Source organism: Acanthochromis polyacanthus, chromosome 2, assembly GCF_021347895.1.
Source record: "Acanthochromis polyacanthus isolate Apoly-LR-REF ecotype Palm Island chromosome 2, KAUST_Apoly_ChrSc, whole genome shotgun sequence".
NCBI lineage: Eukaryota > Metazoa > Chordata > Actinopteri > Pomacentridae > Acanthochromis > Acanthochromis polyacanthus.
Window position 1 is genome coordinate 3,664,934 of NC_067114.1, and position 13,106 is coordinate 3,678,039.

Below are 13,106 nucleotides of genomic sequence, written 5' to 3' on the forward strand. Positions count from 1 at the left end.
CTATTCTATTCTATTCTATTCTATTCTATTCTATTCTATTCTATTCACCCAGGCTGCCTAGCAACAACCCCCAAATCTCGCGGTGGAGCCACAAATCTTCACTGCACATTTTGAACTGCGTAGGGACACAGAGGCATCTTGCATCGTGAGAGTGTGTTTGTGGCGCAAAACAAAGCTCAACATGGCAGATGTTGTAACTCTTGACGAGGAGCCAAAGCAAGACGAATCCACCGCCTCCGTCAAATCGGAACCGACCGACGAGACCTCTGAAGAAACACCTAACGGCGTGAAAACGTGAGCAAAAACCGCGCATTGTTCCACCAGCCCCGTCTGTGGAGCTGCTAGCTAGCTTAGCTAAAATGGAGTCCAGGGATGCTAGGCTATTGTTAGCCGACAAGCTGCTAGCCTCTGTTGTCAAAAACTTTTATATGAGGGAACTGGGTGATTGTTGTTGGGTTTGTAACTGGTATTACACCAAAAGCAGGCGTTATAATTTCAAAAATGCTGCATTTTTGGCTCAAACATGATGTAACGGGATTATCTTTACTGACGGCTAATGTCGGTTGTGTTTAGCACACCTGCTAGCTAGAGCATACGTTAGCCAGAGCTAACAGAGGTCTGAATTTCAGCACTCATCGAATCAGCAAATTAAACTCCGTGCTTAACGAAGTTCGTTGGATAAATCACATGGGCTTGCACTTGATTTAAGACAGCATTACCAGCTAGCGTTAGCATACCTGGTAATCTGAGCTCGGTTGTATGAGCTAACAGTAACGTGACGTTAGCTGCTAACTTTAGCTTTAGCGATCTGGTCTAAATGAATGAACCGCATTTTACAGCAACGTTATGTGATTTACAAATGTTTTTAAAAAATTATATTCTTTGAAAGCTAACAATTTAGGTAAATATTGAATACAATGCTTGTCACTGGTGTTTTACTTTTAATATCTGTACTTCAATTTGTTATAATTCTTGTGGTTAGATAAGTCCTTAAACCTGCAGAATCCGAAATTTCGATAGGGTATTTTTTCACTGACTTAAAAGTGGTCAGCTACTACACTTATTAAGAATTGTGAATTATTTGTGAATTAAGCAAGCCCTTTAACTCTCAGGAAGACCTAAAGGTATCCTTGTACTCATTTAGACAAGATTATATGTAAATGTATGGTAGTGTTGACATTGTGAAAGTGGCTTTGGGAGGGGCTGATCTCTGATCTGTAGCTCTGTCCACTTTGTAGGGATGCTGAAGAAAGTAAATCGCCCAAAGAAAAGCTCGATGCTAAAGAGAAGTCTTCTGGGAGCAGAAGAGGAAACCGCTACCATCCCTACAAAGACAAACATGGTGGTGAAAAGAAGGGTGCTCACAGGAACCGGGTGTTCATCAGCAATATCCCGTATGACATGAAGTGGCAGGCAATTAAAGATCTGATGCGCGAGAAAGGTAATGTCCCCAGTGATGGGGATGGTCTCCCATTCTCTCTATCTCTTCAGCTGATTAGAAGTTTTTGACCCATTTTTTGTTTGTTACCAGATGGAAGATTCTGCTTCTAGCTCCAGTCAGTTAGTTTCTAGCTTTCTCTGGATGTACTTAGTGCAGATACTAAGGAACCAATATAGCGTGACTTTAGGTTATTGGAGTTTTAATTCAAATTTTTTGGATGGACACCAATTTAGTTTGGGCTGATATGTATTTGAGAAAAGGAAGATGAAACTTAGTTACATCGTCACTTGTTTTATGGCATTGTCAGCTCCAAAATGTAACCTCAAACTAGCAGTAGAATTGATTGTTGAATGTTTTTGTTGCATCTGCTTCAAGGTGAATCTTGATTGTATGAATGAAAATATTGTAATGTTTTACTTTCTGAATTACTGGGGTCTCAAGAAGCCTTTTGAAAGGTCAAAGGACAGTGTACAACTCTCAACTGCTCTGAATGGAATCTGTTGATAAACTGATCATGTTGAAGTCTTTTGAATTTCCCAGGTTTAATGTAGCTGTGTTTCTCTCTGGCCTTGGCCTTTGGGTGTCTCAGTCACTGCCCAGAAAGGCATGGTGTTGTCTGGTGGGATGTTGGTCTGGGCTGACTGTTGATCATTAATGGGACATCTCCATCAGTAGCGGCATTGCCAAGGCCAACGGCGACTTGAAGACTTGGTGACTTAAATTCCTTTGTTCTTTTGGTATTTTTCCTTTGTATGTCTCATGTAGTTGGTGAGGTTACATACGTGGAGCTCTTTAAGGATGCAGAAGGAAAGTCAAGGGTAAGTGATGTGGCCAACTTGCTGCACGAGGTTTTAAATGCCCTCAGCAGGCTCTCATTAATCTAGCGCTCTTTTAGGCTCTGATCCTTTGGGTCTACTGAACTGGAGATACTCTAGGTTGTGTTTACAGCCTGATAGATGGCTAATGATTGATATTCATTCGAAAGGGAGATGTCCTGTTGATTTTGGAAAAGTAGCCTAATGCACTCATCCAAGAGTACACTTTTGCTTTTGTTGTTGTCATTTCAATTGGTTTAAAAGTTTGTTTGTTTGGCCATTTTCCAAAGGGAAATGTGGGTTGTGTGGTTTGTCTTATTGATTGACCCTCATGTCTCAAAATCTTATTTTTTTACAATTGTGTCATATGGCACAGCTTTCTCTTCAAGGGAACAAAACAGTCTTGAGAGAGTCTGTAACGTTTTCTTTGTTAGGTATTTATACTAAATGGCAAAAATGCATATTACAGATTTTAAGGTGAACCACACTATTTTTCTTAAATAAAGCCAAAACAGGTTATACTGAAACAATATGCTTAATAAATTTGTTCTAGCATTTTTTTCCCTCTATTTTCTACCTTGGTAACTGTGGTCCAGTTCAAAACCTTAACATGTTTCACGTAAACTGCAATGCAGAAATATGTTAGTCAGAAATGTTTTTATCCAGTTTTTTTTATTAATATACGTTATTATTGTTACTCATTTAACCATATTAATTGTAAACATTGCTTGTAGTGTAGATAATTTTAACAGTGCACTCTTATTAGTCTTTTTTTTTTTTTTATCTTGTTTGCAATAGAAACACACCCAAAAACCTGCTGGCTCAAGCCAGTGGGCAAAATATGGCCAACATGCACTATAGAACATAGTAGAAGCATGTTGATACATCAGATTTATAATGTTTCAGTGGTTTATCTGGATTTTAACTGTACTTTGTTCACTCCTCGGTTGCTTCCTGGACTCCTGTGGTGTGCCCTGGTTAGGGTTGTGGGTAAGAAACCAATTTCCTTTTTTTTAAACATAGAACTTGTTTTATTGTTGTGCTTGCATTAATTCATGTGTTTGCCTCTTTCAACAGTGTGGTGGAGTTCAAAGATGAGGAGTTTGTAAAGAAGGCTGTATTAACTATGAATAAGCATGATCTGAGTGGAAGACGACTCAATATCAAGGAGGTGAGGATCAAATTAGGGTTAAATGATTACAGCAAGCTTTGATTTTTAATGGTGTTTTAACAAATCTTTCGAGTTTCAAGAAGAAAATGGAATTATTTTTTGCGCTTTCTGTTTTTTTATTGTCATATTAAACGTATCTTCTCAGCGTAGCAGCAGGTTTAAAGTGTTGTTTCTTCAGTGTTGCTGTCTTACTATTACTGTGGTGCAAATATCAAACAGTAACAGGTCCCATGTTACTGCAAAATCAAATCCTTTCCGATGTCAAGTGACTTTACATTTAGACCATCTCTGCAGCATTCAGATACAGTTTTTTTTCATGGCGCACTTTTCTGTAGATTCTATGCAGATTTATAAGCACTCAAACAGTTGTAGCAGTAAAACACTGAAGTTTTTTTTGTGAAAATATTCTGGACAGTGAAATATCACCAGGTAATACCAGGCAATTGTTTCTTTTTTAAGGACCCTGATGGGGAACATGCCCGCCGTGTGCTTCAGCGCATTGGAGGAGGTCAACAGGGAGGCCGTGGTCAGGACATGGGGCCCGGTGGGATGAACCTCCCACCCTCCATCGCCAACAACCCTAACATCCCACCTGAAGTCATTCATGCGCTGCAGGCCGGACGACTGGGCAACACAGTGTTTGTGGCTAATGTGAGGACATGGCAATGAGCAATTTCAGACTTTAGCTAGTGACAGATATTGTTGTTGGTTAAAGTTGCTTTTCTGTTTTTCTACAGCTGGATTTCAAGGTCGGCTGGAAGAAGCTGAAGGAGGTGTTTTGCATGGCCGGCGTGGTGAAGCGAGCAGACGTGAAGGAGGATAAAGACGGCAAGAGTCGTGGAATGGGAACGGTGACTTTTGAGCAGTCACTGGAGGCTGTGCAGGCCATATGTATCCTTCAGAACTGAACATTAGATGTATATAAAGAAAAAGAATACAGTATGAGTACAATTTTACTGTGACCGTCTCCTTGACTCTGGTATCAGCCATGTTCAACGGACAGATGCTGTTTGACAGACAGATGCATGTTAAAATGGTATGTTATTATCAGTTACTGTATAACATCAGCTTTGCAGAGGATGTTTGAATGAGCAGAATTAATATTTGTTGTGTGATCTTGCAGGATGAGAAGTCTCTTCCCCCGGAAGATTTCCGTCAAGTTGAAAAAGCTTCTCAGTTACCACGTAAGTAAACCAATACCTTCAATCCGTAGTAGGAAGCTTACAGAATTGGCTGTTACAGTAACGTTGTCAATATATTTACAGTGATATTAGAAAAACTCACATCTATTGCTGAAGCAGTATATAGCTGTTGGCATCTTCATGTTGTCTGTCATTTATCTGCTGCGTCACACATAAAAACATAAACTACACTGCCGGTATTTTATGTATTAAATGAGAAGGAATTCGTCAGCCTTTGTTTTACCTTATGGTGTTTTTAGTTTGTATAATTGCTTATTGCCTATATAGTAATGCAACAGTTTTTTTCACCTGCAATTAATTTAGCATTTTGTTTGTTTATATGCTCGCTATAAACATTATTTTTTCCAAAAAAGCAAAACTGTCTTCAAGCAGTAGATGTTTTGTGGTGAATGTCTCTGTATTTATAGAGCTGCCAGTCTGTTTGAGTTGTAGCATTTTCTAATGCTGTAGTAATGGTGGTTATTTATGAAGTGGACAGAGTTCTGATGTCTGCACTAAAAGTAAAGACTCACCACACTGACATAGGCTATAGATGTAACAGGATGACACAAAATAACATCAGCGAGCCTTTGGTATCAGTTAGGCTTTAAGCAGTGCTTCCATTCTTAAGGGTTGGTGCATTGCAGTGAAGAGTCTTGGTAAAATATGTCTTTTGGTGTACAAAATTCTCAGTGTCTGTTCCAGTAACTGTCACTGATTTTTGACTGAGCTATACATACATTTTTATATATCTGCTTTGCTATTGTAAATTCCATAGTTAAATATCCTTTTTTTCCCCTTTGTATTCTTTTTTACGTAGGGGGTCTTGGTGGTATTGGCCTGGGGCTGGGGCCTGGAGGACAGCCTATAAATGCCAACCGTCTGAGCGGTGGAGGAAGCATGAGCTCCATGGGGCCTGGAGGTCAGTCACCTTTTGGAATATTTTTATTTGTTTTGGGCACAAAATACTCACACATGCACACGTGAAGAATCAGAATCATCTCCATTAGCTGAGTGACACATTAGCCCCTGAATGAAATATTATTTAACAGCTTTGAAAGCTGAAAAACTAACATGCATAAATTCTGCATTCTGCTATAAACTCATGGCTTTTATTTACATGACTTGTTTTTAGATTTGGCATTATTACTGGCTGAAGAGATGAAAGATTTTTAGACTTCTGCTTGACTTTTGTTGAAATGTTTTCCACTGGATGTAAAGGATGGGGATGCGTTAAGCACTCTGACAGATCCTGACTGACATGTGCTTCTGCTGTAGGTATGGATGTTTCAGGTTATGGTGGAATGAACAGACTTGGAGGAGGTAAGATGCTTTTGCTACTGAAGAACATGCTTAATATTTTGTGTAGGCATGAAGTCGGTGATGCTTGAACTTGCTTTTTTCAGGAATGAGTAGTGGAGGAGGTGGAGGCTTTGGAGGCATGGAGAGCATGGGCAACATGGGCAGCTTTGGAGGCAGAGACATGGCACCAGTGGGCAGAATGGGAGGTAAATGAGTGAGAGGAGATAAGGTTCAGCTGTCAGATGATATTCTGTAAATGCTGAAATGCATCTGATGCGTTTATGGTGACCTCAGGCTAAGGTAAATTCTTTTTCTCATGTTAAGATATGTACCGGTCAGGAATGGGTGGAATGGATCGGGACTTCGGTCACGGTGACATGCCAATGAATCGAGGATTTGGAGATTCTTTTGGAGGCATGGGTGAGTGATTCTCGTGACTTCAGACAAGCCTGAATTCTTTTCCTAATTAAACACCAGATACAGTGGAGAGTTTCTAAGTTCCTCTGTGCAGTCTGGTTTTGAGTTATGATAGGGTTTGGGGTTTGCTTGACAGTGTGTGCTTTTGTGACTTTGCATTATGATTTGATCTAATCCACACCAACTTGCATTCTCTCCTTTAGGCGGAGGTTTTGGAGGAGGCATGGGCAGTGGTGGCATGGGGCACATGGGGACTGGATTAGGTACAGGACAAATTAAATCCACAGTTTTTCTAAATGTTTCATAGCAGTTCTTTAACTACTTTCGGTTTCACAGGTACCTGTAAGCTACAGTAGGCTCTGCAGCAGAGCCACGGGACTCCTAACCGTTGACATTTGAATGTTATTTGCCCATTAAACCACTTTATGGTCTTTTGACAGTTTATATAGCCAATCGTGTGAAAGTAGGAATGAGTGCATCGTGATGTAGAAAGTCATTGAGTGTCCTAACTTGCTGAGTAGGTGATGGGTAATAAGGAGGCCTAGTAGATGGAGAGATTGTCCTTGAATGAGATCACCTCAGTAAGTGTTGGCGCTGCTGCTGTGTTGAACAAAGCCATGAGCTCCAGGAGCACTGGTGTGTGAGACCTTGCATTCGGATCAACATAAGGGACATACAGTATGTGCTGGATGTTGTACCCATAACTGCAGCAGGATGGTTTATGACAGGGACGTACCAATAATAGTTTTCAGCCTTTAACCTGTACTTTGTAGGGATAGACTGATTATCGTGGCCGACATTTAACGTCTTTCCGAGTATCGATGTGGATATTTTTATTGACTGATCAGTGTTTCCCTTGGGTTGAAATGTCTGCGAGGCGTTGGGGTGTAGGCAAGGACCGGGGGGGGCGCAGGGCGCGGTTTGTCCCGGGCAGACGAGCGGTGGCAGGTGTTAGCCGACCAGCTAGCGGGGGAGACCAGGGGAGAGCAGCTGGCGGACCTGCAGAGTTAAAAATGACAGCTCCGGTGGCTTGGTGCTTTCCGGTTTTTGTTTGTTTTTTTTTTGGGCGCGGACCAGTGAGGCGGCAATTTCGGCAAAATTGTAGTGAGGCGGTGGCCTCTACCAGCGAGGCGGGCCGCCTCATCGGTCATATAGGAGGGGGAACACTGCTGATTATTGATAAATTAAATGCACTACTTCAGGTCTGATGCAGCTAGCTCTCCCTGTCTTTAGCCGCTCTGGTTTCAGAAATGTCTCTCTCAAGCAAAAACTGTACAAGAAAAACCACAAACCAGGAAATTAGCTACTCACAGTGGCTAAAAGCTAACGGCTAGTGGCTAAGTTAGCAGGCGGCCACAGATTACCCTGGAAGAGTGTCTAGAAAACAAATACTAGTTATTAATTATTAATAATGCTTTAAGATATGGACCTCAGTGGGCAATAAAAGTGACAGAACAGTGAAAGATTAAGAAAATAGAAAAGAACGGCAGACAGATCTGCAGAAAGGTACAATAATTGATCTCAGTTGATCCTACATAAACAGGGGAGAGTATCCTAATTTAATCACTCCTATTTCTGTTTTACATATTCAGTTATAGTCCCCACTGTTGCCAACTCCTCAGTAAGGAAAGTCGCTGTTGGCTGTCCTAGAAGTCGCTAAATGATGTCATCGCCTAATTTGCATATTTCCCAGTTTGCATGTAATTGTAATCAACGTTATAGGAGAGAGGAATAACGTTGTGGAATAGATCAAAAAGTGAGTATGAAACAATCAAAATATGTTTTTGTACTAGAGGCTAAATGCTGTGGTTTATTTTAGCATGACAGTGAAGAAAACATTTTCATTTATATTCCGCTCCGTAAGTCTGGATGGGATCTGTAGTGACTGCGCATGCGCGATTCATCTGTCGTCTGGCCGCGGAGTGATGTGGGTCTCCCCATAGATCTCCCCCTCCCCTCACTGAGACTGCTGCTGGGTTACTGGACTGACAGCCTGTGCTCTGGGAGGGGGAGAAGCTCACAGCAGCACCTGCTGCTTGTTGAGGACAGTATCTGCAGAATGAGCCGAGTTTTCCTATCAGAGTCTCCAAAACGGCAGAAAAAGTCGCTAGATTTGTCGCTAGTCGCTTTTGACAAAAAAAAGTCGCTAGGAGCTTTGAAAAGTCGCTAGATTTAGCGAGAAAGTCGCTAAGTTGGCAACACTGATAGTCCCACCCTCATTCATGAGGAGACATAATTATGAATGACCGGTTCTCTGTGAAGGGCTGTAATGTTTATCAGTTCAAGATATGAGTTATCGGCCCTCCTTGATTACCAATAAACGTTATCCAAACTGTTTTGCTCGATCCCTATTCTGCCGATACAGTGTCTTATCCAACACTTACATTGATTAAATATGAATTAAATATATACAGTACAGATTAAAATGTAAGGCGTCGTCTGTTAAATTCTTCTTGATTTTTTTCTCTCACACTTTTCCTGTTAATGTCTGCCCCAACTGTCTAAATAAAGACTTAATGTTCCAAAATTACCTTTACAAAAGCCTCTCTGGCAGCGTCCAGACACCGGCTGCAGACAGCTCTGTAACCACTAAACAGCCAAGTTTAGTTTTGGCCTGCCACCAAGTGTGTTTTTCCAAATTAACGCTAATTAATAGGAGTTAATAAGACCCGCCTCTTGCAGTGCTTTTCATTTCTTACAGTGAGAGAAGCTGCTACCGTCATAGTCAGTGCATTAATCTTAGAAAAGATGCATCATAGAGCAGAATAATTTCACATTCACAGATTAATCCTCGCTTGCACTTCAGCAAACTGCTTAGAGGACAGGAAAAAAAAGATCAGATGGGTTTTGATCAGTTTCTTACCAAATATACACAAAAATATGCCCTAGTTTTATTATACAGTAAACTATGGAGGATTTGGAATAAAGGCACAAAGAGCCGTAACATTTTCACTGTGTAGGCAGCCACCAAGACAGTTGGAGAAAGAATCTTATTTGCATATTGTGTGGGCCAGGAAGTAGGAAACCTGAAAAACCCTCGTAGCGTTTGAGCTGAGTGCGAGTCGTGGAGCACTTCAGTTTTAATAATACGTTCGTGATCCAGAGTTTGCATGTTGTGCTTCTGTTGCTTTTCTTGCAATTAACACATCGATTGGCACGCATTCTTTCAGGTACATGTCTGTTGAATTTGCTAGATTTGAGCCGTTGTCCTCGGTGCCTCGGTGAAAGAAAACGGCTCCAATTCCTGACTTAGTTTTATTTTTTCAGAACAGCCAACATTTATTTCATCCTTTGTTCGGGGTGCTTCACTAGAAAGTCTTACAGTGACTCTTGAGTGATCTTTTCTTAAGCAGATGAATACCAAGCCGTTATCGTGCACAACAAAGGATAATGAAAAGGGAGTGCTACAGAAACTCTGTCTTTAGTATTCACAGGAGAATTTGCATGTTTTCTTTTGGTTTTTCTTTCTTGTGGAGTTTGTTGGGTGACTAAGAATACAAACTATTCCGCCTCCTGTATAAACAGTGTGAGGTGATAGCTGCTGTTCTGCGGTGTTTATGTCTGCTTCAGTGAGATGTCTTTGAGGTAACATAATAAGGAGGTGGGAGGAATGGTGATGTTGGGCTTATATCAGATATGAAAAGCCCTTTTCTGTGAATGTGTGCTCAGGCTTTGCAGGGCTACAGCAGTGCTGGAACCTGCACTCTGCTGAAACATGCTGCACGTGATGTTAAGCTGCTCCCTCATTTCTGGTGTCTCTTTGCGTGTGTTTGTTGCAGGCGGTGGAATGGGCAACATGTCGATGGACCGAATGGGCTCCGGCTTTGACCGTTTAGGCATGTCAGGAATGGACATGAACCGTGGCTTTGGCTACGGAGGTGGGGGGCCGAGCCACATGGGTGGAGGCATGTCTGACAGGGGCTCTGGCTCCAAAGCAGGCTGTCAGATATTTGTGCGAAATGTAAGTTTGGATGTATGAAGAATTTATACGTCTTTATTAGTAATGATTGGAGTTACAAAACCCACTGAAATAATGAGCATTTTATTGATATGACTCCTTTCCCTTTAAGTTAGACTGTCTGAGTTCAGTGGTCCCTCGTCTGTTCCAGGGGTTACTCCAGATTCCTCTCGCGATAGGGGAAAATCCACGAAAGGGCAACCGTATTTATTGTATTATTTATATGTATTTTAAGGCGTTATAAACCCTCCCCACACACTGCACAGCAGCACTATGTACAGCCATGCATTTTATTTCCATTAAATATTCTTTTAATATGTTTCCATTATTATTTTTTATATAGTTTTACATTTTTTAGGCTAGAAAATGCTTGTTTTCCAGCTAAAATAATGTAGCCATCACAGAGCTGGTCGCTGTGGCTGAACTGTTGTGCTGCAATGCACCATGGGAGTTTGGGGTTTAAATCTCATTATTGTGGTTTATATTGGTGGTATTAATGTTTGTGTTTTTGTGCTTTAGTCAGCCTAGTTAGTTTGATAAAGTGCTGTGATGTCAGGACCGTGAGTGTGAGGTGTGTTTGATGACTTCTTGCCGTCACACAAACTTATTATTACTGTTTAAAACAAAAAAAGCATGTGGCAGGTGTGGAGTGTATAGAAGACAGATATCCTTTCTCCAGCGTCATTCTTCCACGCAGCTCTCCACAATAATAAATATATAAAAATACCTATATACTGCAAAATATCCGTGACACAGTGAGGCTGTGAAAAGCGATGGACCGCTGCATACTACATCCTTCATTGATGCTGGTTTATTTGCATCTTGTGTTGTTTCATCTAGCTTCAAATACATTATCACTGCAGATACTGACTGATATATACATTTCTGTTGCAGCTGTCCTATGATCTGACATGGCAAAAACTGAAAGAGAAGTTCAGCCACTGTGGTATGTTTTTTGCTCACTTTTAAATGCTCAGAATGAATTTACACCTGTATCGTGCATTTCACAAACCACTCAGTGACTCCTGGCTTTTCATGGCGGATGTTTGTTCAACATAAATGCCTTTGTGTCAGGTTCTGCTTTCAGAATGAATCGTTCCTCTTTCTTGTCCGCTGCAGGTCAGGTGATGTTCGCAGAAATCAAGATGGAAAATGGAAAGTCAAAGGGATGTGGAACGGTGCGATTTGACTCTGCGGAGAGCGCCGAGAAGGCCTGCAGGATGATGAATGGAACCAAGATCAATGGCCGAGAGGTGGACGTCCGCATCGATCGCAACGCCTAGAGCTTTTGTAGGAGTCAGGCTACAACACTTACACATTCAGCCCCCTTGCCAATGATCTTTTTTGTTTTGTTTTAAAAACACAATTACTTCATATCTCCATGTGTCCTCGGTTTCATTTTTTGTTTATATATACTACATAGCTATTTTATCTTTGTTTTGTAAAACCCTTTTTAATTTGTCAGGCAGTTTATTTGGACAAATAAACTTTTTAATTTTTAAACTTGTGGTTGTAAATTCTTCTCAGATCAAAGTCTCAAAGTTGTTCATCGTGTAAATGGACGCTTCCTGTTTCTAGTCACTGCCGCACTTTGACCTCTTTAAAAGTTGGAAAATTCCACGTTCATCACGGAGGCAGGCATTAATGGCAATGAGTTATATCAGGTGTGATCTATAATGCTACAGGGTGACACAAAAAAACGGGAGCTTCTTAACAATCGAATAAAACCAAGAGTGATGAAGGAAAAGTATTTTTTTCATAGCAAATGTACAGTGGCCGACGGGTGCAAATGCGCTGCAAACAGAAATCATCCAAAACCAAAAAACTCACAAACACCGTACATTTTTCAGTGTCATTTTATGATGACACTTTATTTAAACTACAGTATGATTTAAATGTGAAATATTTTATTGTCTGATTGATTAATTGATTCATTTAAATGTGAAATATTTTATTGTTTGATTGAGTGATATTTTTAGAATTGTATGTCGTCGTAATTTTTTAGGACCCCAGGAAGAATAGCTGCAGCTTATGCTGTTGCTAATGGGGATCCAAATGAATAAACATAAACATGCAAGAAAAAATGCTGCAAGAGGAACATGCTGCAATCACAGAAACGATGCAGAAGCAAAGACTTACAAAATCACAAAACAGATACAAACAAAAAATGCTGCAAATATATAAAAACACACACCCTCAGAACAACCACAAGAGAAAAACACTGCAAATTCAATCCACAACGGAAGTGCACCAGACACGAAGAAGAAGAAAACATAAAGGAAAACATACCTTTTCACACTGAAAGAAATTGCACGCCTTCTTTTTCTTCTCCTCCTCCTTCGTGTCTGGTGCACTTCTGTTGTGGATTGAATTTGCAGCGTTTTTCTCTTGCGGTTGTTCTGGGGGTTTGTGTGCGTTTTTATATATTTGCAGCATTTTTCGTTTGCATCTGTTTTGTGATTTTGTAAGTCTAGCTGAGATGTTGCAGCGGGCAATGAGGAATCAACAGCAGATTTCAAGAATGCATTCGTACAGGAGGACGCCATCTACAGGAAGTCATTTAAAAAAAAAAGAAAATTCCATCACTGTTTCTTAAATGGCATGTTTTAGGTTTCAATTACTATGAATAAAATATTTTTCTTCCATCACTCTTGGTTTTATTGGATTGTTAAAAAAAATCCAGTTTTTTTGTGTCACCCTGTACTACAGGAAGATTTGTTGTATTTTCAGAGCTCCAAGACGGTTTGTAGGTAATGTTTTGGTTGGATAAGATTGCTAACCTTGGTTATATAGCCATCGTTACAAGTGTAGGTCAGTGTCT

At 40.6% G+C, this 13,106-nt stretch overlaps 1 protein-coding gene across 1 annotated transcript; it reads left to right on the top strand.

Annotated features, from left to right (window-relative positions):
- The first annotated feature begins 89 nt into the window (after window positions 1-89).
- On the top strand, window positions 90-11,788 carry myef2 (myelin expression factor 2). Its single transcript, XM_022203197.2, has 17 exons — window positions 90-294; window positions 1,239-1,441; window positions 2,207-2,259; window positions 3,239-3,246; window positions 3,334-3,427; window positions 3,887-4,078; window positions 4,165-4,318; window positions 4,414-4,463; window positions 4,551-4,611; window positions 5,429-5,530; window positions 5,887-5,931; window positions 6,015-6,116; window positions 6,235-6,330; window positions 6,531-6,590; window positions 10,107-10,288; window positions 11,180-11,231; window positions 11,405-11,788. Exons 1-17 carry the CDS (start codon window positions 182-184, stop codon window positions 11,566-11,568), a joined length of 1,731 nt encoding a protein of 576 aa, XP_022058889.1. The 5' UTR covers window positions 90-181; the 3' UTR covers window positions 11,569-11,788.
- The last annotated feature ends 1,318 nt before the right edge of the window (window positions 11,789-13,106 follow it).

What these genes read in the sequence shown, in the direction of transcription:
- myef2 (XM_022203197.2), top strand. Translation starts at nt 182, where the DNA reads ATGGCAGATGTTGTAACTCTTGACGAGGAGCCAAAGCAAGACGAATCC. An exon ending in GACAGATGCATGTTAAAATG is followed by an intron (nt 4,464 to 4,550) that starts GTATGTTATTAT and finishes GTGATCTTGCAG; the next exon opens with GATGAGAAGTCTCTTCCCCC. An exon ending in AGATTCTTTTGGAGGCATGG is followed by an intron (nt 6,331 to 6,530) that starts GTGAGTGATTCT and finishes TCTCTCCTTTAG; the next exon opens with GCGGAGGTTTTGGAGGAGGC.